The 24,868-nt window shown below is 46.7% G+C and overlaps 1 protein-coding gene across 1 annotated transcript in view; it reads left to right on the top strand.

Moving 5' to 3' along the window:
• The first annotated feature begins 14,548 nt into the window (after positions 1-14,548).
• Positions 14,549-24,868, top strand: part of LOC105491281 (fatty acid 2-hydroxylase) — a 63,821-nt gene continuing 53,501 nt past the window's right edge. Inside the window, exon 1 of the mRNA XM_011757515.3 lies at positions 14,549-14,883. Within this exon, the coding sequence (XP_011755817.1) occupies positions 14,614-14,883 (270 nt within the window). The 5' untranslated portion in view covers positions 14,549-14,613. The remainder of the gene's footprint in view (positions 14,884-24,868) is intronic.

Here is a 24,868-nt window from a genome sequence, read left to right as displayed (position 1 = left end):
TCAAGGATCTAGAACTAGATGTACCATATGACCCAGCCATCCCATTACTGGGTATATACCCAAAGGATTATAAATTATGCTGCTATAAAGACACATGCACACGTATGTTTATTGCAGCACTATTCACAATAGCAAAGACTTGGAATCAACCCAAATGTCCATCAGTGACAGATTGGATTAAGAAAATGTGGCACATATACACCATGGAATACTATGCAGCCATGAAAAAGGATGAGTTTGAGTCCTTTGTAGGGACTTGGATGCAGCTGGAATCCATCATTCTTTTTTTTTTTTTTTTTGAGACGGAGTCTCGCTCTGTCGCCGGGCTGGAGTGCAGTGGCCGGACCTCAGCTCACTGCAAGCTCCGCCTCCCGGGTTCCCGCCATTCTCCTGCCTCAGCCTCCCGAGTAGCTGGGACTACAGGCGCCCGCCACCTCGCCCGGCTAGTTTTTTGTATTTTTAGTAGAGATGGGGTTTCACCGTATTAGCCAGGATGGTCTCGATCTCCTGACCTCGTGATCCGCCCATCTCGGCCTCCCAAAGTGCTGGGATTACAGGCTTGAGCCACCGCGCCTGGCCGGAATCCATCATTCTTAGCAAACTATCACAAGAACAGAAAACCAAACACCGCATGTTCTCACTCATAGGTGGGAACTGAACAATGAGATCACTCGGACTCAGGAAGGGGAACATCACACACCGGGGCCTATCATGGGGAGGGGGGAGGGGGGAGGGATTGCATTGGGAGTTATACCTGATGTAAATGACGAGTTGATGGGTGCAGCACAGCAACATGGCACAAGTATACATATGTAACAAACCTGCACGTTATGCACATGTACCCTACAACTTAAAGTATAATAATAATAAATAAATTAAAAAAAAAAAAGAAAACACTCTTTGCTGAATGAAATCACATGAGGTCTATGGTCCTCATAGATCTATGGTAACGTTAAGGATCTACAGCTGATGGTTGGGGTGAACACGAGCGTCATCTCAGAGGTAGAATTGACACACATGGGTGGTGGATTGGTTTGGGGAAGGTGGGAGAGGAGAAATAAAAGAGGATTCTGAGGTTCCTTGCTGAGTATCTAAAGTTCTACAATGCAGAAATAGAAAAGCTCGTTTTTAGGAAGAAGATAATGGGTTTGGATGCGCCAGGTTGAGCTTGGGATATGGTTGTCATACGGTGATCAGAAATACCTTTCTGGAGCTTGAAAGAGGGTCAGAGAGGGAGCTAGGGACGTATACTTCAACAACTGGAGATGGTTGTTGAGGTAGAGGAAGTGTATACTGTCACCAAGGGGAAGAATACAGGCAGAAGAGTGGAGTGTCGCGGGCGACCTTGGGAAATATCTCCTCTTTAGAGGAAGGAAAAAGAAAATATGCTAGTGATGAAAAGAAGAAGGTGCCATCAAAGCCTGGCAACAATTTAGGGCAGTGAGAATCAGGATCCACAAGGAAGTTGTATGTTGTATTCAACAACCTAAGAGCAATGACAGCCCAGATAATTAAGATGCCATTGAATATACTCCCATTAACACATTGGGACCAGAGCTGGTCAAAGCAAGAAGTGAAAATATAGCAGCCCCCAACTCTCTGCAAGGACCCGAGACTCTGTAGCTCTGGCCTCGCTTGCTGTCTTCCATGTGGTCTGGGGGTGGGAGTGGTAACAGGGGGAAGAAGGCGCTAGGGTTGTATAGTAGTGTTTGGCTGTGCAGATGGGACTGCCATTTGGCAGACAGGGAGCAACACTCCAACCCCACACACCATAGTATGTCCTAGTGAGTAGATGTCACAAAAGATGGGATGTGGGCCCTGACTCCCCAAGCAGAGACTCTGAGATTGTTGGAGTAATATATACCCATCTCCAGTCCTCCCTTTTCTTTTTCTTTTTCTTTTTTTTTTTGATATGGTGTCTCACTCTGTTGCCCAGGCTGGAGTGCAGTGGCATGATCTCGGCTCATTGCAACCTTGGCCTCCCAGGTTGAAGCGATTCTACTGCCTCAGCCTCCCAGATAGCTAGGATTACAGGTGTGCACAACCACACCTGGCTAATTTTTGTATTTTCAGTAAAGATGGGTGTTTTACCGTGTTGGCCAGGCTGGTCTCGAACTCCTGACTTCAAGTGATCCACCTGCCTCAGCCTCCCAAAGTGCTGGAATTACAGGCTTGAGCCACCACCCCTGGCCCAGCCTTCCCTTTTCTAACAGTCATCTGAGCACTCACTTCCCAGGAGCCTTTTCTATTAATTTCACTAAACCCTCTCTTTTTAAATATGTGTATATTCCCTCTGCCTCTCTGCACCATGGCAGTTTAGATAATTTTTTGGAGTGAGTTGCTTTACAAATGCCCTCCAGCTTCACATTTTCTTTTCCTCAATCTGGGGCATATAAATGATGTCTTCCCTTTCCTTTATGTTCCCAGCTTAAGACAGAGAGAGCAGACATTTGAAAAAGATGGAGGGAGTAAATAAGTGAAACTACTCTGCACTGTGGTTATAGCTAGCCTAGAGCACTAGGGAGTTTCTCAATAACTCCAATCACTGCCTATCTTACCTGTCTAAATGCACCTCACCCAGCAGATTTGTTCAAAAGTTATTCCATCCAATGCAGGTCCACAGGCAACAAGACCAAATAATGATGCAGAACTCCAAGGCAAGTTATTGTTAACTGGCCCTTTGCCGTGATTGCTATATCTGAATGGCCAAGCACTGATATCTAGATATACTTGTGGTCTGGTTTGGCTGTGTCCCCATCCAAATCTCACCCTGAATGGTATCTCATAATTCCCATGTGTTGTGGGAGGGACCTGGTGGGAGATAACTGAACCATGGGGCGGTTTTCCCCATACTGTTCTCGTGGTAGTGAATCAGTCTCGCAAGATCTGATGGCTTTACAAAGTGAAACCCCTTTTGCTTGGCTCTCGTTTCTCTCTTGCTGCCACCATGTAAAAAGTACCTTTCACCTTCCACCATGATTCTGAGGCCTCGCCAGTCACATGGAACTGTGAGTCCATTAAATCTCTTTTTCTTTGTAAATTACCCTGTCTTGGGTATGTCTTTTTTTTCTTTCTTTCTTTCTTTTTTTTTTTTTTTTTTTTTTTTTTGAGACAGAGTCTCACTCTGTTGCCCAGGCTGGAGTACAGTGGCATGATCTTGGCTCACTGCAACCTCTGCCTATGAGGTTCAAGGGATTCTCCTGCCTCAACCTCCCAAGTAGCTGGGATTACAGGCACCTGCTACCACATCTGGCTAATTTTTGTATTTTTAGTAGAGATTGGGTTTCACCATATTGGCCAGGCTGGTCTCGAACTCCTGACCTCAAGTGATCCACCTGCCTAGGCCTCCCAATGTGCGGGGATTACAGGCATGAGCCACCGCACCCAGCCGTATGTCTTTATCACCGGTGTGAAAATGGACTAATATAACTTATGAGCAGCTGGCCTCTGCCAGACGGACCAACACTGGGCACTGGGTGACAAGCTGGCATTGAGGGAGAGCTCAGGCCTTGGACCCTTCCTCTCCCTCCCTGATACCAGGATAGCTGAATGTGTCCGTAACCATAATCATGGCCTTAACCATAACAGCACCACCAACTTCCAAGCTCCACTTGCACGAGGCCAGGCAGCTCACAGAAATCCTTCTTCTGTGCTATCTCATTTGAGTTTCCTGACAGCCTTTGCCTCAGCCAGGACAAAAGTTTTTGATCCTTATTTTATACGGAAAGATACTGAATATTCATAGCAGCACTGTTCATAAGAGCCTAAGGTAAAAACAACCCAAAAGTCAATCACCCGATGAATGGTTAAACAAAATGGGTCATATCCATAGAATGGAACACTATTCGGCCATGAAAAGGAATGAAGTACTGACACCTGCTGCCACATGGATGAACTTCTAAAACACTGTGCTAAGTAAAAGAAGTCAGCTAAAAGTCGCATGTTGTATGATTCCTTTTATATGAAATATCCAGAATAGGCCAATCCATGAAGACAGAGAACAGATGAGTAGTTGCCAGGAGCTGGGAGAAGAACAGGATGGAGAAGGACTGCCAGTGGATTTGGGTTTCCTTTTGGGGTGGTGAAAATATTTGGAGATGATAATTGCACAGCACTGTAAATGTACTAATGCCCTTGAATTGTATGTATCAAAATAGTTAAAATCAGGAATTTTATGTTATATGAACTTTAATGCAAGTTTTTGGTTGTTGTTTTTGAGGCAAGGTCTGGCTCTGTTGTTCAGGCTGGAGTGCAGTGGTATGATCTCGGCTCACTGCAACCTCCACCTTACAGACTCCAGCAATCCTCCTACCTCAGCCTCCTGAGTAGCTGGAACTACAAGCGTATACCACCAGGCTCAGCTAACTTTTGTAGAGACAGGCCTTCGCTATGTTGCCCAGGCGGGTCTTGAATTACTGGACTCAAGCAATCCACCTGCCTCGGCCTCCCAAAGTGCTGGGATTACAGGCGTGAGCCACCACACCGAGTTCAGGTACACACATTCTATGATGTTCATATAATGATGAAATAGCCTAATGATGCATTGCTTAAACTGTATGTATACCTGTCATTAAGTGACACATGGCTGTACACATTTGATTTATGTGAAAGTGATACCTCAGAGCCGTGTAGAAAAGAGTGGTCTTTTCAACAAGTGTTGCTGAATAGACTGGATATATACATGGAAAAAAATACTAGTCTTGATCCATATCTTAGACCATACTAAAAAAATCAATCCCAAGTTGATTTTAGATCTAAATATGAAAAGTGAAACAATAAAGCTTCCAGAAGAAAATAATATATAGAAGAATATATTTATAATTTGGGGGTAGTCAAATATTTCTTAAACAAGACACGAAAAGCCATAATCAGAAAATAAAAGACTGATAAACTACTTTAAATTGTAAAGGCCAGGCGCAGTGGCTTATGCCTGTAATCCTAGCACTTTGGGAGGCTGAGGTGGGCGGATCACCTGAGATCAGGAATTCAAGACCAGCCTGACCAACATGGTGAAACCCCGTCTCTATTAAAAATACAAAAAATTAACCGGGCGTGGTGACACATGCGTATAATCCCAGCTACTTGGGAGGCTGAAGCAGGAGAATCGCTTGAACCCGGGAGGCGGAGGTTGTGGTGAGCCGAGATCGCGCCATTGCACTCCAGCCTGGGCAACAAGAGCAAAAACTGTCTCAAAAAAAAAAAAAAAAGTGTTCTTCAGCTGGGCGCGGTGGCTCATGCCTATAATCCCAGCACTTTGGGAGGTCAAGATGGGCGGATCACCTGAGGTCAGGAGTTCAAGACCAGCTTGGCCAAACATGGCAAAACCCTGTCTCTGCAAAAATACAAAAATTAGCTGGGTGTGGTGACTGGTGCCTGTAATCCCAGCTACTTGGGAGGCTGAAGCAGGAAAATCACTTGAACCCAGGAGGCGGAGGTTGCAGTGAGTCTAGATCATGCCATTGCACTCCAACCTGGATGACAGAGCAAGACTCCATCTCAAAAAAAAAAAAAAAAAAAAAAAGTGGGGGGGCCGGGTGCGGTGGCTCACGCCTGTAATCCCAGCACTTTGGAAGGCCGAGTCGGGTGGGTTATGAAGTCAGGAGTTCGAGACCAGCCTGGTCAACAAGGTGAAACCCCGTCTCTACTAAAAACACAAAAAATTAGCTGGTCATGATGGTGTGCACCTGTAATCCCAGATACTCAGGAGGCTGAGGCAGGAGAATCGCTTGAACCAGGGAGGCGGAGGTTGCAGTGAGCCGAGATCGTGCCATTGCACTCCAGCCTGGGTGACAGAGCAAGACTCCATCTCAAAAAAAAATTTTTTTTGATAGAAAAATGGACAATGGGGATAACCAATTAAATACAAGTATTCAGTCCCAGTCACTGAGGATACGCACATTTAAATCACAATGAGATACCAATATTTACCCACAAGGATGGCTAAAAAAATGTTTTAAGGCTAATAAAACTGAGTGTGGCAAGGATGTGGGAAAATTGGAACTCTCATATACTGCTGATGGGAATATAATTTGATATATTACCTACTCAAGTTGAACACAGACAAGTTCTCTCCTGGGTATCTACCTAACAGAAATGCATTCAAATTAAAAAAAAAAAATGTACAAGCATATTTATAGCATCACTTAATAGCCCCAAGCTGTAAAGAACCCAAAAGTCCATTAATAATAGAATAGATAAATTAAGTGTGGCATGTTCATATACTGGAATACTATACAGATATAAGAATGTGCAAATTACTACTATACCAAACAACATAAACGGATCTCACAAACCTAAGAATAAGTGAAAGAAGGTAGTTAAACAGAATATACACTGTATGGTCCTATTTATATAAAATTCTAAAGCAGACAAAATTCATGTATGAGGTTGGAAATCAACATGGTGGTTTTCTCTGGGAAAGAGGCAGTAACTGTGGAAAGGCTTGAGGGAGACTTCTGTGAGGCTGTTAGTGTTCTATTTCCTGAGAAGTGTATGCTCACTTTGTGAAAATTCATTGAGCTGTACACTTATGATTTATGTACTTTTCTCTATGGATGTCATACATCAACAAAGAGCTTATTTAAAAAGAAATTATTGGCCAGGCACGATGGCTCATGCCTGTAATCCCAACACTTTGGGAGGCTGAGGCAGGTGGATCACGAAGTCAGGAGTTCAAGACCAGCCTGGCCAACATGGTGAAACCCCGTCTCTGCTAAAAATACAAAAATGAGCTGGGTGTGGTGGCACGTGCCTGTAATCCCAGCTACTCGCAGGCTAAGGCAGAGAATTGCTTAAGCCCAGGAGGCGGATGTTGCAGTGAGTCGTGATCGCACCACTGCACTCCAGCCTGGGTGACAGAGTGAGACTCCACCTCAAAAAAAAAAAAAAAAAAAAGAAATTATTTATAATAGAAAAACAATATAGGGTACTTAGGAATTCATTTAACATATGTGTGAAAGTTCTATATGCAGAAACCTTAACCTTTATGGAATTAAATTACATATGGCCTGGATGAATAAGTGGAGATATAGCTCAGGTACATAAATAGGAAGTCTCTGTATTGCGAACTTTTATTTTGAGACAGAATCTTACTCTGTCACCTAGGCTGGAGTGCAGTGGCATGATCATAGCTCACTGCAGCCTCGACTTCTCAGGCTCAAGCGATCTTCCTGCCTCAGCCTCCTGAGTAGCTGGGACCACAGGTGCATCACCATCACACCCAACTAATTTTTTCTTTTTTGTAGAGATGGGGTCTTGCATGTTGCCCAGGCTGGTCTTGAACTCCTGGGCTCAAGCGATCCTCCTGCCTCGGCCTCCCAAAGTGCTGATATTACAGGTGTGAGTCACCGAGCCTGGCCTCAAATATGTTAATCCTCTCCAAATTAATCTATGGATTCAATGCAATTGTTTTCACAATCCCAATAGGCTTATTCATGGACATTGACAAAATGATTCTAAAGTTTATATGAAAAAAAAGAAAAATCTGAGCCTAAACAAAGAGTCTTAAAGAAGAACAGGGTGTGTGTATCAGCCTTATCAGATACCAAGACTTATTACTAAAGCTACAATAATGAAGACAATGTTGTATTAGCAAAGGGAGAGATAAATCGGACCTTTAGAAGGATATAGAAGAAAAAGGATATAGAAGATGCCCCACCTGTACACTAAAAAGGCCAAATTTTATCGTATGTAAGTTATCTCAATTAAAGAACAAAATGACCTCATATGTTTGGGTCTCTTTCTGTTCCTTTTTGTTCCATTGATCTATTTGTTGCTTCTTATGCAAGCACTACACTATCTTGAATATGTAGCTTTATACCAAGGCTTGAAGTCAGGAAGTGTAAGTCCCACAAATTTGTTCTTCTTTCTCAAGATTGCTTTCAATATTCTGGGTCCTTTACATTTCCATAAAAATTTTAAAAGCAAGTTAAAGTTCTAAACAACAACAACAACAACTATTGGGCTAGCACGATGACCCACGCCTGTAAATCCCAGCACTTTGGGAGGCCAAGGCGAGCGGATTACCTGAGGTCAGGAGTTCGAGATCAGCCTGGCCAACATAGTGAAACCCCGCCTCTACTAAACATACGAAAATTAGCCAGGTGTGGTGGCGTGTGCCTGTCATCCCAGCTACTTGGGAGGCTGAGGCAGGAGAATCACTTGAACCGCTGGAGACAGAGGTTGCAATGAGCTCAGATTGCACCACTGCACTCCAGCCTGGGTGACAGAGTAAGACTCTGTCTCAAAAAACAAACAAACAAACAAACAAAAAACCCCACAAAACTAGTGGCTAGTGGGATTATGATTGGAATTGCGTTGAATCATTAGATCAGTTGGAAGATAATTGAGATCTTAATATTGAGTTATGCAATATATGAACTTGGAATTTGGTATATCTATGAATTCCATTTGTTAAGATATTCTTTCATTTCTCTCAGCAGCATTTTTGTAGTTTTCACTTAGAGGTTTTAGATAATTTTTGTCAAATTTATCCTTGCATACTTTATGGATTTTGACACTACGATAAATGAAATTCTAAAATATTATTTTCCAATTGTTTGTTGCTAGTAATTAAAATATGACTGATTTTTGTATTTTGACCTTGGATCCTATGGACTTGCTAAATTTACTCATTAGTTCTAGTTGTTTTGCAAATTGGTTGAGATTTTCTATGTAAACAATCATGGCCTCTGCAAGTAGAAAGTTTTCCTCCTTCATTTCTTCTTTTTATGGCTTTCATTTTTTTTGTTTGCCTTACATCACTGTCTAGCATTGCTAATGTTGAATATAAGTGATAAGACTGGCCATCCTTGCCTTGTTCCTAATATTAGGGCTAGAGATTTTCATGCGTCTTTCATGGAGATGTAAAATAGTATATCCACCTAGAAGTTAATTTACGTTCTCTTGCAAATTTGAACTCTTGCGTACTCTAGGATGTACTCCTAGGTACATGGGCTATAGAAAGTCTTGCCCATAGGTACAAGAAATTTCACAATAGAAAAAATAAAGAAACAATTAAAATTCCTTTGAAGAGGAAAAGGGAAATGAATAAATTAATATAGTGGAATATGACACAGCAGTGAAAACTGGTGTGGTGGCATATGCCTGTCATCCCAGCTACTCAGGAGGCTGAGGCAGAAGAATTGGTTGAATCCAGGAGACAGAGGTTGAAACGAGCTCAGATTGCACCTCTGCACTCCAGCCTGGGTGACACAGTAAGACTCTGTCTCAAAAAAAAAAAAAAAAAAAAAAAAGTGACCCTCAACACTGGATGGAGTTTTGGATGAATCTTAATATAAAATTGAATAAAGCATGCAAGGCCACATGAAGCTAAACAGAGTATCACATGATTTTCATAAAACTCAAAAACAAGCTGATCTAAATAATACATTCCATAGGCACACACATAGGTGTGCTAAAAATATTAAAAATATAAAGCAGACTGGGCACAGTGGCTCACGCCTGTAATCCTAGCACTTTGGGAGGCCGAGGTGAACATATCACCTGAGGTCAGGAGTTCAAGACCAGCCTGGCCTACATGGTAAAACCCCATCTCTACAAAAATACAAAAATTAGCTGGGCGTGATGGCAGACGCCAGTAATCCCAGTTACTTGGGAGGCTGAGGTATGAGAATCACTTGAAGGCAGAGGTTGCAGTGAGCCAAGATCATAGCACTGCACTGCAGCCTGGGGACAGAACTCGACTCTGTGTCAAAGGAAAGATGAGCATTAACATCAGGGCAGAGGTTACCTCTTTGTATGTAACCAATAGGCAAAGAGGTGAAAGGTTTAGGGTACAGTAGTAGGTACAAGTTTTTGGTAATGTCCTAGCTCTTGAGTTAGGAGGGAGATTCAATGAGTTAATGAAACTTTTTGCTTTAAAAATTACATATATGTTTTTGTTTGCATAAAAATATCTTAAAGATTAATTAAAAATAGCCAACTAGTTTTTAGCATGCCATACACAGCATTCCTGTTGTTTTCCCCTGCAATACTCTGGAGATTATTCTAAATTAGTACACATAGATCTACCTCATTTTTTCTAATGGCTACATAGTATTTCACTGTCTGAATATACCATAATTTATTTACTCAGTCCTCCCTAATGATGAACATTTGATCACTTCTGTCTATAAATGAGGTTGCGATTAATGTTATTGTTCTTGCATCTTGGTATAGTATATCTATAAGATCAAATCTCTAGAAGTGGAATAACTAGGGCAAGAAGTGTGAGTGTTACAATTCTGAACAGATGACCCAATCGTTTGTTCAACTTTAAACACTGGGAGTTTACGGCCATGGTGGGAAATCCAAATGGGAGTACCCTCAGATATTGTCAGCAAGAAGTAACTGAGTACACCTGTGACGGTGTGCTTGGCTGCTTTGGCACGTGCAGCGGATTTGGAGCAGAGTAGGTGTGGGAGTTGCGTAAGGGTGACTACTTATGCGTTCAACGCTTGAGAAAAGCAACAACTCTGGTGATGTAAGGCCTCTAGGCCTGATGGGCAGGTGCTCCATAGACCCACAGATAGCAGAACTCTTGCCTACTCCCTGAGGGTCAGTCCAAAGAGAAAGGAGAGGGGAGAGGGGCGGCTCTTCTGACCTGGGGGCCCCTGAGGCATCAGGGCCAGGCTTCCCATACTTAAACTGACCCAGCACAGATGCCTGGCCCCAGAAGGGGTGATCCTTAAAATATCTTTCCTGAAAGAGACAAAAGCCAGCTAGATGAGTTAGCCTCTGTACCAGGAGCATTTGATTACAAATCATGAGTTCAAGTGGGATCCCCTGTGGCTGGGCAAGTAAAACTGTGCGGCTTTTCCCTTTTTGTTTTCTGTTTAAGAGACGGAGCTCACTCTGTTGCCCAGGCTGGAGTGCCGTGGTGCAGTCATAGGATACTGCAGCCTCAAACTCCTGGACTCAAGAGATCCTCTGGCCTCGGCTTCCCCAGTAGCTGGGACGATAGTCCCACGTCACTACAACTGGCTAATTTTAAAAAGTATTCATTTATCTAATTATTTTTGAGATGGAGCCTCGCTCTGTCACTCAGGATGGAGTGCAGTGGTGCAAACTCCACTCACTGCAACATCTGCCACCTGGGTTCAAGCGATTCTGCAGCCTCAGTCTCCCAAGTAGCTGGGACTACAGGGTCATGCCACTGCGCCTGACTAATTTTCTTGTATTTTTAGTAGAGATGGGGTTCCACCATGTTGGCCAGGCTGGTCTCAAACTCCTGACCTCAGGGGATCTGACTGCCTTGGCCTCCCAAACTGCTAGGATTACAGGTATGAGCCATTGCGCCTGGCCTCAATTTTTTCTTTTCTTTTCTTTTTTTTTTTTTTTTTTTGAGACGGAGTTTCGCTCTTGTTTCCCAGGCTGGAGTGCAATGGCACAATCTCGGCTCACTGCAACCTCCACCTTCCGGGTTCAAATGATTCTCTTGCCTCAGCCTTCCTGAGTAGCTGAGATTACAGGCATGTGCCACCACGCCCAGCTAATTTTGTATTTTTAGTAGAGAAGGGGTTTCTCCATGTTGGTCAGGCTGGTCTCAAACTCCCAACCTCAGGTGATCCACCCACCTCAGCCTCCCAAAGTGCTGGGACTATAGGCATGAGCCACTGTGCCTGGCCTGGCCTCAATTTTTATATATATATATATATTTTTTGTAGAGACAAGGTATTGCTTTGTTGCCCAGGCTGGTCTTGAACTCCTGGGCTCAAGCGATCCTCCTGCCTTGGCCTCCCAAAGTGTTGGGATTACAGACATGAGCCACCATGTCCAGCCAAGGTTTCCTATTCTAAACAAAACTGTGATGAACAAACTCAGTCCTCCTTTCCATACAGCATCACCCCCAGCCTTTACTCCTGTGGGCCCCTACTTCCCCTTCTGTAATGGAGACAGTGTTCTCTGTTCTCCCCTCGGGTCCTTCCCCAGGGCTCAGGATTAGAGTGAGGGAGTGAGGCACTAGCCCTGAGTGCAAAATTTACAGGCAAGCCAAAAAACAAACAAACAAACAAAAATAACCAAGATAAATAATATTTTAATGCAGTATTTTAAAACTTCAAAATTAATGCAAAAAAATCCACGATGGACAAAATATCAAAATTTTAAATAAAAACAGGAGCTAACCCTGCACTTTCACATCCATGTCTCACGAATCCCTGGCCCTGGTTCCAATAAAACCTTATTTACAAAAACAGGTGGCCAATGCCACGCCCCCCAACCCCACCCCTCACCCTGTCATTTGCCAATATGATTTTTTAAAACATTCTTAAATATTTTGTGTTGGGGTAAAATATACATAATATAAATTTACCACTTCAACCATTTTCAGTGTACAGTTCAGAGACATTAACAACATTCACATTGTGAAACAAAATTTTTTTTTTCTTTTTTTTTTTGAGACAGAGTTTCACTTTGTTGCCAGGCTGGAGTGTAGTGGGGTGATCTCAGTTCACGGCAACCTCCGACTCCCGGGTTCAAGCGATTCCCCTGCCTCAGCCTCCCAAGTAACTATGACTACAGATGCATGCCTCCATGCTCAGCTGATTTTTGTAGTTTTAGTAGAGACAGGGGTTCACCAAGTTGACCAGGATGGTCTCGATCTCTTGTCCTCGTGATTCACCCACCTCAGCCTCCCAAAGTGCTGGGATTACAGGTGTGAGCCACCATGTCCGGCTAACAATATAATTTTTAAATATTACATTCAGGTTTTAGATATAGTAATGACTGAGTTCTGGGGTGCCCCATTAAATTTTGCCCTTGAATATTATTAAAAAGTCAAGAAACAGTAGATGTTTGCATGGATGCAATGGAAGGGGGATGCGTATACATTGCTGGAGGGAATGTAAATTAGTACAACCTGTTTGGAAAACAGTATAGAGATTCCTTAACAAACTAAAAGTACACTTTGGGCCTTGGCGCGGTGGCTCACGCCTGTGATCCCAGCATTCTGGGAGGCTGAGACGGGCGGATCATTTGAGGTCAGGATTTCGAGACCAGCCTGGCCAACATGGTGAAACCCCGTCTCTACTAAAACTACAAAAAAAGTAGCCGGGCGTGGTGGCACGCGCCTATAGTCCCAGCTACTCTGGAGGCTGAGGCAGAAGGATCGTTTGAACCCGGCAGGCGGAGGTAGCAGTGAGCTGAGATCGCGCCACTGCACTCCAGCCTGGACAACAGAGTGAGACTCTGTCTCAAAAACAAACAAACAAACAAACAAACAAACAGTGCACTATGGGAGGCCATGGCAGGCAAATCGCTTGAGTCCAGGAGTTTGAGACCATCCTGGGCAGTATGGTGAAACCTTGTCTCTATAAAAAAATACAAAAATTAACCAGGTGTAGTGGTGCATGCCTGTAGTCCCAGCTACTTGGGAGGCTGGGGTAAGAGGATTGCTTGAGCCCGGGAGGTCGAGGCTGCAGTGAACCAAGACTGTGCCACTACTCTCCAGCCTGGGTGATAGAGTGAGACCTTGTCACAAAAGGTAGGAAGGAAGGAAGGAAGGAAGGAAGGAAGGAAGGAAGGAAGGAAGGGAGGGAGGGAGGGAGGGAGGGAGGGAGGGAGGGAGGGAGGGAGGGAGGGAGGGAAGGAAAGAAAGTAGATTTACCATTCGGTCCAGCAATCCCACCACTGAGTATCTACCCAAAGGAAAAGAGAGTCATTATATGAAAAAGACACTTGCACACGAATGTTTGTTTTTTGCAGCCAATTCACAATTGAAAAGATATGGAACCAACTTAAATAACCATGAACCAATGAGTGGATAAAGAAAATGTAGTTGATATACACCATGGACTACTACTCAGCCATTAAAAGGAACGAAATGATGTCTTTTGCAGCAACTTGCATGGAGCTGGAGGCCATTATTCTAAGTGTAGTGACTCAGGAATGGAAAACCAAACACTGTATGTTCTCACTCATAAGTAGGAACTAAGCTATGAGGACGCAAAGGCATACAGAGTGATATAATGGACCCTAGGGAGAATGGGAGGGGGTGTGAGACAAAAACAACAACAACAACTACACATTGGGTATAATGTACACTACTCGGGGGACAGGTGGACTAAAATCTCAGGATTCACAACTATACAATTCCTCCACGTAACCAAAAACCACTGGTAACCCAAAAGCTACTGACATTTTAAAAATGTTAAAAACAAAACAAGCATTTGCACCCGAGGCGAGCACCTCATTCCTCTCGCTCTCTCGGGCACCTCCTGGAGCCAGAGGGTCTCACGTGGCCAGCTCCTCCCTGGAAGCGGTTGAAGTTATTCCAGCGGCGATCAGGCCACCGAAGACGTCCGCCCAGACAACCACCCGCGACGGGGAGACTCGCTCCGCCTGTGTCCGCCCGCCGTCCTCCCGCGCGGGACACACCTGGCGGGCGCGCCTTTCCCTGCCGGGGGCCACCTGGCGCGCAGCTCCCGGCGCCGGGCCCGCCCCTCGCGGCTCTGCCGGGGGCTCCCTGCCGGCCAATGGGAGCGCGGCATGCAAATGAGCAGGTGCGGTGGCGGCCCGCCCGGAACGGCCCCGGGGCTCCCGGGATGTTAGAGGCGCTCAGGGCGGCAGCAGAGCAGACGCCGGGCTGCGCGCTGGGAGCTGCGGTCTCCGGCCATGGCCCCCGCTCCGCCCCCCGCCGCCTCCTTCTCGCCCTCCGAGGTCCAGCGGCGCCTGGCGGCCGGCGCATGCTGGGTCCGCCGCGGGGCCCGCCTCTACGACCTCTCCAGCTTTGTGCGGCACCACCCGGGGGGCGAGCAGCTGCTGCGGGCCAGGGCGGGCCAGGACATCAGCGCCGACCTGGACGGGCCGCCGCACAGGCACTCGGCCAATGCGCGCCGCTGGTTGGAGCAGTACTACGTGGGAGAGCTGCGCGGGGAGCAGCAGGTACAGCCGGGCCGGGGCCCCCCACCCCAACCCAGGCCTCCCTCAGCCTTCCACTCCCGGGCGAGCCCCGTTCACCTGCCCTCTAGGAGGACCCAAGGTGCCAGCCTCTGCCTCCGTTCCCTCGCTTCCTCTCTCTTCTTTCCAGGCAACAGGTCATTGTCGTCTCCCCCAACCCCTCCTTCCTCTCTCCAGGAACTTGCTGTTCCCTTCCACCCTTACCGCCTGGCCCGCCTCCGTGCCAGCTCTCCCACTTCCCCAACACCCCTCCTTCCAGAGTGTTCCTTCTGCAGCCCCTGCCCTCCGACAACCTGGATTCCTGTTTCTGGCCCCAGCCCTCCCACACGCCCCGGCTTTCCTTCCTCTTCACTTACCGGCCTCTCCCTCTTTGCAACCACTCTCCGTTTCTGTTTGGATGGATAATGGGCTCACCTGCTCCCACCTCCCCATCCCACCTCACTTCTGCTTCAAAGAGGCACAGATCAGTAGCTCTTCTCACTAGTTTGGGTTTCCTGGTGCCACCCTAGCTTTGCACCAGGGCTCCCCTGGGTGGGTGGAGAAGTCTGGGCCATGTCTGGGGTGTACTGTGTCCTCCAACCTCTCAGACCTTCCCTTATATCATTGTCCTAAACACTGGCTTGGGAGTCCAAAAGAGTGAAATGAAAGGCATGAGCCAGTTTTGCCAAGGAGAAGGGACTAGCACTTTGAACCAGACTGTGTGCTGAGCTGCACGCTGCTGTGCAGTACCAGCTCCCAGTGATACTTAAGTCCGTAACTGAACCTGGGGCAGGTTTTGTTATTCCCATTTCAGGATATGGAATCTGAGGCTTAGGGAGGCTCTGATTAATGCGCCTAAGGTCAAATAGCTAAATAGTGGGAAAGCCACATGTATCTGACTCCAAAATCAATGCTGGCTCCATCCCAAAAATCTTCGGGTGGGGGAGACAGACCTAGTACACAGGATTCCAGGTAGACTCAGGCCAGAAGCAAAGTGACTCTCTGGGTGTTCCCAGGCCTGGTTCTGGGACTGGTGACTATGGGGCCGTCATGCCTAGATATACAGTAGTTTCCCCTTGTCCAAGGGGATACATTTCAAGACCCTCCGTGGATCCCTAAAACCACGGATAGTACCGAATCCTATATATGCTATGTTTTTCCCATATATACATACCTATGATAAAGTTAAATTTATAAATTAAGAATAGGAAGAGATTAACACCAATAATAAAATGACAGTTATAACAATATGCTGTAATAAGAGCTATTTGAATGTGGTCCCTTTCTCTCAAAACATCTTATTGTACTGTACTGTGATGATGTAAGATGTAACATGAGGCAGGGCATGGTGACTGACATTTGTAATTCTAGCACTTTGGTAGGCCGAGGTAAGAGGATCACTTGAGCCCAGGAGTTCAAGACCAGCCTGGGCAACATAGGGAGACCCTGTTCTACAAAAAATACCAAAATTAGCCGGGTGTGGTGGCATGTGCCTATAATTCTAGCTACTTGGGAGGCTAAGGTGGGAGGATCACCTGAGAGGTGGAGGCTGCAGTGAGCCATGATCGTGCCACTGCACTCCAGCCTGAGCAACAGAGTGAGACCCCACCTCAAAAAAAAAAAAAGATGATAAGATGCCTACATGATGGGTTGGAGTGAGGTGAATGACAGGTATGGTGATGTGGCATTGGCTACTATTGAAAACTAATTTAAAACTTATAAATTATTTCTGGAATTTTCCATTTAGTTATGTTTTTGGGCCCAGGTTGACCGTGGGTTACTGAAATCAAGGAAAGTGAAACCATGGATAAGGGGGACTCCTGAAAACCAACAGTTGTCCCCTGCTTCTAGCTCTTGCTTTCAAGATGAGCCTAGCAACTATTCTTAGATTTTTGGTTGAAAGGACTTAGCATCCACTGTTTCAGGTGGCTTTTCATTGGGCCATCCTGCCTAATTTCTCCATCATTTATTCAGTCATGTAACTGGTTCCTTAATGGGTTGACAGCACTGTGCTAGGTGTGGGGAGATATCAATGAACAAAATCAATTCGGTTCCTGTCTTCATGCAGCTAACAGGAGGGAGAGGGAACATACAGATCACATAGTAGTTGCTTAGTTAATGGTGTATCAGAGTATGGATCTAGAGGGGAGGAGCTTAGAGAGAGCCTTCTTGAGAAAGTCACATTGACACTGAGAGCTGACTGATAGGCTGGGTTTAACCAGGTGATGTGTAGCAGGAAGAATATTTCAGACAAAGGGGACAGACAGCATGTGTGAGGGCTCTGGCAGGAAGAGCTTGACATAGTAAAAGACTGGAAATAAAACCAATGTGGCCAGAGGATGACGGGCAAGGACAGGGATGTGGGGGGCAGGCCAAAAGTCAGCCGGGGCCACATCACACAGGGCTTCATAGGCTGTGGTCAGGATTTGGGACTTGACTCTAACAAAAATGGGAAGCCAGGTGAGCCTGGGAGGTGGAGGTTGCAGTGAGCCAAGATCGCGCCACTGCACTTCAGCCTGGGCGACAGAGCAAGACTCCATCTCAGAAAAAAAAAAAAAAAAGGGAAGCCAGAGAAGAGGTTCAGGCAGGGTTCGTGGTCAGATTTGCATCTTTGGAAGAGGACCCTGGCTGCAGTGTCAAGGGGGAACGGAGAGAGCCTAAGTGGGTGTGAGGAGATCGGGCAGGACGCTCCGGCATGGCTGCCACTGCAGTGGCTGTGACCACGGGGAGAAGGGGGATGAAGATGGGAGAGTCTCTAGACAATATGCTGGGACAGCATTCTGTGGTGAGAGCCCAGTTTAATCTTAGAAGTTGGTGTTTGGTGTCAGGTTGTGCTGAAGGGTTTAGAAGAAGATATAAGAAAAACTGAATGCAGGAGGCCGAGCGTGGTGGCTCCCACCTGTAATCCCAGGAATTTGGGAGGGTGAGGTGGGCAGATCACTTGAGGTCAGGGGTTTGAGACCAGCCTGGCCAACATGGTGAAACCCTCTCTCTACTAAAAATACTAAAAATTAGCTGGGTGTGGTAGTGCGCTGGGCGTGGTGGTACACTCTCAGCTACTTGGGAGGCTGAGGCATGTGGATCACTTGAAGTCGGGAGTTCAAGATCTGCTTGGGCAAATGGTAAAATCTTCCCTCTGCTAAAAATACAAAAAACTAGCTGGGTGTGGTGGTGCACGCCTGTAATCCCAGCTGCTCGGGAGGCTGAGGTAGGAGAACTGTTTGAACCCGGGAGGCAGAGGTTGCAGTGAGCCGAGATCGCACTACTGTATTCCAGCCTGGGCGACAGAGTGAGACTTTGTCACAAAAAAAGAAAAAGAAGAAAAGAGAAAGAAAAAGGAAAGGAAAGGAAAAAGAAAAGAAAAACTGAGTGCAGGAAATAAGAGAGGTTGAGACTGACAGGTTTGCGGTGGCTCATGGGGCCCGCCCTGTGTTGTCACTGTATCCTCTGGACAGGAACCTTAGGGTGTGGCTCATCCTCCCAACACCATCCTGAGTATTCTTACAGCCACCCCTGGCCAGCTGCCCTGGATGGCCCCACCTCCCGGCTCTGCTAACCACCTAGCACCATGGTTTGCCTTGTCTGATCCTCAGAGAGGGGCCCAGGGACCCAGTCTCACACGTGCTTCTGACCTGCATGCTCGTCTGTTAGCTAAGATCCCCAGTGCGGGCCATGCTGCAGACATCCTTATTTCTGGGCCCCAACCTGAGCATGTGGAACAAAACTCAAAACAACGCACCTGCAGACACATGGCCCAAGCTTAACAATGGTCACACTAGCCCAGCACTCCACTGGGCTGCCAGCTTCTGCCTTCAGAGTTCTAAGAGCTAGTACAGGGTTGTCTTTAAATTGAGAAAGAGGAAGACTTGGCACAGTGGTCATGCCCATAATCCTAGCACTTTGGGAGGCCGAGGTGGGTGGATCACTTGAGCCCAGGAGTTCGAGACCAGCCTAGGCAACATGGTGAAACGCCGTCTCTACAAAAAATTAGCTGGGTGTGGTGGCTTGTGCCTGCAGTCCCAGCTACTCAGGAGACTGAGGTGGGAGGATCACTGGAGCCCAGGAGGCAGAAGTTGCAGTGAGTCAGATCACACCACTGTACTCCAGCCTAGGTGACAGAGCAAGACCCTGTCGCAAAAAAAAAAAAAGAAAAAAAGAAAAAAAACTTGTGGGAGAGGTTGTCAAAGGAGAAATCTGGGGGTGAGATATCCTTTCAAAGAGATGCCTGGATGGAGACACTTTCTGTTCTTCTCCCTAGCTAAGCCCTTCTAGCAATCCCCAAGCTGCCTTTTGCACTTCCCATCTCTCCTGCTGGACCAGGGATGCTGACACCCTTGTGGGTAGAGCCCTCTGTCTCTGGAGGAGCCGGAGGATTTTGCTGGGGAAGGGGAGTGCCATGAACCAACTCTGTTGTTTGGGGCTCGTTTCTGAATGGTGCCCCTCCGAGGGACCTGTCCTGCTGGTTTAGCCCTTGGATGGGAGCATCCTGGCCCTTCCTCCAGGGAGAAGACCTGGTCCCGTTTGTTCCCCCTGCACCTAACTTTGATGCACCCTCTCTATGTACACACATTCACGCTCACGTGAAGGCACATTCACAAAACAAGTCCAACTTGTTTGAGCCACCATGCTGTCTGCCACAGCCTTGGACATGGGGAAGCCAAGGTGCCCACCTTGAGCAAGGGACAGAGCCATGGCTGAGCAGGGAAGGTCCTTGGGGCAGTGGGGTCAAGAGCCTCACCCCAAGCTCAGGCAACAGCAGTGCTCTTCCAGCTGCAGCCACATGTTAGCAGAGTATGAAGTCCACTTATTGAGCGTGACTGGCATTTTTCACAAAATAGACAAGAAAAGGACTTTAGATCTAAATCTCCTTCCCAGGCTATATTACCGTGTTTCCCAGACTCTGGGCATCCATGACTCACCACCCCATGTATTTTTCCCTCCAATTGGGTGTATTATACTCTGGTTACTCTTCAGATTGTATGTCTTTCACCTTTTACCAACTTGGTGTACCACTTGAACTATCATATTTAATATTTATCTTTAAATTGACCCACTTTATTTTCCCACGTACTCATGCTTGGCGATAATGAGATCAAAGGTTTTACATGCACTTTAAAGGGAATGGGGGCCAGGCATGGTGGCTCATGCCTGTAATCCCAGCACTTTGGGAGGCTGAGGTGGGCGGGTCGCCAGAGCCCAGGAGTTCAAGACCAGCCTGGGCAACATGGTGAAAAACTATCTCTACAAGAAAAAAATTACAAAAATTAGCCGGGCATGGTGGCATGCACCTGTGGTCCCAGCCACTTGGGAGGCTGAGGTGAGGGGATCACCTGAGCCTGGGAAGTGAAGCCTGCAATAAGCTGTGATCACGCCACTGCACTCCAGCCTCAGTGACAGGAGACCCCTTCTCAATAAATAAATAAAGTGAATATGGAACTGGGGTTTTTCCTGAGCCCCAAGCCTGCCACCCAGAGGGATGATAACTGGCAGAAGGTGGCTCATACTCCCCCATGCCCCGCCAATCCTGGAGAGGTCCTCCCGTGGGCAGATATCTGACCATGCCAGCTGACCATGCCCTGTGCTTGCGAAGCCCCTGGAGGAAAGCAAACCTGACTCCTCAGCCACTAGTGTTGGGGTAACCTTGATGTCTGAAGGCCTTGATGCCATGTTTGAATCCCACAGGGTTTGTCTCTGTCTCAACGTGGCTGAGAAGTCCACAGATTCAACCACACATGGGTCTGTAAGACTTTGGGCTCTGGCCATTCAGAGCTTCAGGGCTTGAATAATTAAATGGGGAGGGACAATAAGGAGGAGATCTAAGTGCAGGAAGACTTGGGTTTCCCACCCTACCCAGGTCCGGGAACATCTTGAGCTCAGCCCATCTTGGAAAGCCGGTCTGATAAAAACTGATGCTTGGGGAATTTGCTGAACTGCCGCCACCTTCTGAGAAGAGTACAGCTGAGAAGTCAACTTAATGAAGGGGTTGAGATCGCTTGGCCTCTAAGGGGGCATCCCAGGGGAGCCTGCCTGACCAATTAACGGTCACTGCCTTCCACCACCTGCCGGGACTTCTACACTCTGGCCTGCTGTGGTGCCAGGTGAGTCTCACCTGGAGGACGAAACTAGGGCCAGCAGGTGGGGCATCCAGGGCCCAGGTCACTACACTTCCATGGCCACCCCAGGGTCAGCACAGGCTCCAGGAGTGCTCTCTGGTGTCACCCCACAATTCAGTGAAGAAAGAGGCTTCCAGACCCAGAATTGGGAAGAAGGTCAAAAATTAGGATTCTCTGGAGGAAATAAAAAGAAACAAACAGGAATCCTAGAAATACATGAGAATAATTGTCTTTGGAAGTATTCCCAGGAAGTAACCCGAACTGATGATTTGGCAATAGCATTCCTCATCTTCACTTATTTTTTTTCTTATGACACACACTCCTCATTGGTCCCTATGTAGTCTTCATTTATTTAGACAGGTGATAAGCACCCCATGCGCTCTGAAACCCACCACACCACGGAAACAGCCCTTGGCGTTACCAGGACCTTCGCCTTCCTCCACCCGGTGGTCAGTGCTCACCTTATCTTACATGGCCTGGCAGCAACTGGTGACACCACTGATCACCCCTCCTCCACCCCAGTACACTTTCTTCACCTGGCTGCTGGATGCTATACCCTTTTGGTTTTCCACCTGAATTCATTTTTTATTGCTTCTCTGACAAATTACCACAAACTCGGTGACTTAAAGCAACACACATTTACTCTCTTACAGTTCCGAAGTAAAAAATGAGTCTGCAGGGAAGTATTCCTTCTGGAGGCTCTAGGGGAAATTCTTTTTTCCTGCCTTTTCCAGTTACTGGAGTCTGCCTGCATTCCTTGGCTCATGGCCCAGCCAGCAATCTCATCATGCTGGCCTCTGCCTCTGTCACTGCGTCTCCTCCTACGACTGACGCTCTTGAATCCATCTTCCACTTACAAGTACACTCGGGATCACACTGAACCCACCTAGATGATCCAGGATAATCTCCTCATCTCCAGATCCTTCACTTAATGACATCTGCAAAGTCCCTTTTGAAAAGTCAGGTAGCATATTCACAGACTGTGCCTCCCACCCCACCCAGACCCCAGTTGTGACTTCTCAGTCTCCATTGTTAGTTTCTCTCACTTCTCATTTCCCAGAAAAGTGCACAAAGCTTGAACATACAGCTCAGGGATTTTTTTTTTTTTTTTTTTTTTTGAGTCTCCCTCTGTCACCAGGCTGGAGTGCAACGGCACAATCTCAGCTCACTGCAAACTTCGCCTCCCAGGTTCAAGGGATTCTCCTGCCTCAGCCTCCCAAGCAGCTGGGATCACAGGCATGCGCCACCACGCCCAGCTAATTTTTGTATTTTTAGTAGAGATGGGGTTTCACCATGTTGGCCAGGATGGTCTCGATCTCCTGACCTCGTGATTTGACTGCCTCGGACTCCCAAAGTGCTGAGATTACAGGCGTGAGCCACCGTGCCCGGCCAATTTTTTTTTTTTTTAACCTAGGTAAACATCTCTGTTGCCACCATCCAGATGAAAACCTAGAACTCTTCCAGCACCTAGCACAGGCTCCTGCCTCCTTCCAGGCAACAGCGCCTCCCAGAGGCAGCCACTGTTCTAATCTCCCTGGGACAGTTTTGTGAATCCCTCATCTTTATATGGGAATTGTGCACTCTGTTGATGGCCGCTTTCACTCGGTATTATGTCTGGGGTATTATTGATGTTTTTCTTACTCTTAACAGTAACCGTTTCCATTGCCTACTCTGTCCTAGAGAATCCATAGGCAGAGGGAGAAAATGGGGAGTAACTGGAGCAAGAAGAGCCAATGACTTAGACCACCTGTTAATCTTCAGTAGCCCCCACTTAGTCTTCCTTCCGGAACATTTCCCCCACTACTGCCCTACTTTGGCTACAGCCTCTTTACACTCACTATTGCGTTACACTCACTATCAGTCTCTTGGGCAGGTCTTCCTCTGTTCCCCATTGTCTCTGAACCTTTCTAAAGAGAGCTTGATCATGTTACGGCAGTGCTCCTAAGTATTCAATGGCTCCCTATTGCCATATCCTTTAAGTCCAGCTTGAATGCTCTTTCTTCCACAGAGTCTCCTTACCTCCTCACCTATACCTGTTTTTTTCCCCTTCAATCAGACTCTCATAGCTCTTTACCTGAACCTATCTTACAGCATTCATAATTTTTTTTTTTTTTTGAGACAAAGTCTTGCTGTGTTCCCTAGGCCCCAGGCTGGAGTGCAGTGGCATGATCTCAGCTCCCGGCAATCCTGCCTCCCAGGTTCAAGTGATTCTCCTGCCTTCGCATCCTGAGTAGCTGGGATTGCAGGTGCCCACCACCGTGCCCGGCTAATTTTTATATTTTTAGTAGACACAGGGTTTTAACACGTTGGCCAGGCTGGTCTTGAACTCCTGACCTCACGTGCCTCGGCCTCCCAAAGTGTTGGGTGTGAGCCACCACACCCGGCAGATAACATTCTTTCTTATTTAACGTATTTTCACTATGACTCTTGTCTTCCCTATTATTTTGTCTACTAATCTGTAAACTCCCCAAGGACTGGACTTGTCTGATTCATCTGGATTTCTCTAACACGCACAGGCACACTGGTACATACCAACAGGTACTAATAAATATTTGAATGGTCTGGGTATGGGCTCATACCTGTAATCCCAGCACTTTGGGAGGCCAAGGCAGAAGGAAAGCTTGAGACCAGGAGTTCAAGGCCAGCCTGGGCAATATAGTGAGACTCTATGTCTACAAAAAAACTTTTTAACATAACCAGGCACGGTCGTGTACCTATAGTCCCAGCTACTTGGGAGGCTACAATGGGGGGATTGCTTGAGCCCAGGAGGTCAAGGCTGCAGTGAGCCATGATCACACCATTGTACTCCAGTCTGGGCAGCAGAGTGAGACTGTCTCAAAAAATGACTGAATGAATAAATAAATGTTTGAATAAGTGAATGAATGAGTTGCTTGGAAAACTGAGGTATATGCATAATTGAAAAGGAAATATTAGCATATGCAAGACACTTTAAGAATGAAACACAGCCAGGCGCGGTGGCTCATGCCTGTAATCCCAGCACTTTGGGAGGCCAAGGCGGGTGGATCAACTGAGGTCAGGAGTTCGAGACCAGCCTAGTCAACATGGTGAAACCCCGTCTCTACTAAAAACACAAAAATTAGCCAGATGTGGTGGTGCGTGACTATAATCCCAGCTACTCGGGAGGCTGAGGCAGGAGAAGCGCTTGAACCTGGGAGGTGGAGGTTGCAGTGAGCCAAGATCGTGCCATTGCATTCCAGCCTGGGGGACTTGATCCCACAAAAAAAAAAAAAAAAAAAAAAAAATTGAATGAAAGATTAAGAAAAATCTCTCTTCTGTGTCTTGTTAGCTAAAGGGTTGGGAGTTGATGGAAAGGACAGAGAACCATCAAGCAAGTCACTCATTTGTCCTCGGTTCTTTGCAGCCAGAGACAGTTAGCAAAACCTGTCTCTTAGCAGGCTCTTACAGTCCACCCGTCCCATGAGTCTCCTTCAAGGGTTAAAAGTGAAGTTAACCACAGAAAATCTCAATCGAGACCCACATTGCTTTCAGGGTTGTGACCCCCCAGTCCCCATGTAGCTATAAGTACCTGGGTGACACTCATTGGCATGTCCCAGGTTGCCTGGGTTTCTAGTCCTGTTTACTCTGTCTGGTGTCTTTTCATGCAACATTCTCTAAAGCACATAGACTCAGAACAGTGGTTCTCCGTCTTCTCTAATTGCTCCTATTCTTTTTTTTTTTTTAACTTCTAAGTTCAGCAATACATGTGCAGGTTTGTTAAATAGGTAAACTCATGTCATGGGGGTTTGTAGTACAGATTATTTTGTCACCCGGGTGTTAGGCCTAGTACCCATTACTTATTTTTCCTGCTCCTCTCCCTCCTCCCACCCTCCATCCTCAGGTGGAGGCCTCAGGTATCT

This window comes from Macaca nemestrina, chromosome 18 (genome assembly GCF_043159975.1).
Source record: "Macaca nemestrina isolate mMacNem1 chromosome 18, mMacNem.hap1, whole genome shotgun sequence".
Lineage (NCBI taxonomy): Eukaryota > Metazoa > Chordata > Mammalia > Primates > Cercopithecidae > Macaca > Macaca nemestrina.
This window is presented reverse-complemented; position numbering and strand designations above follow the sequence as displayed.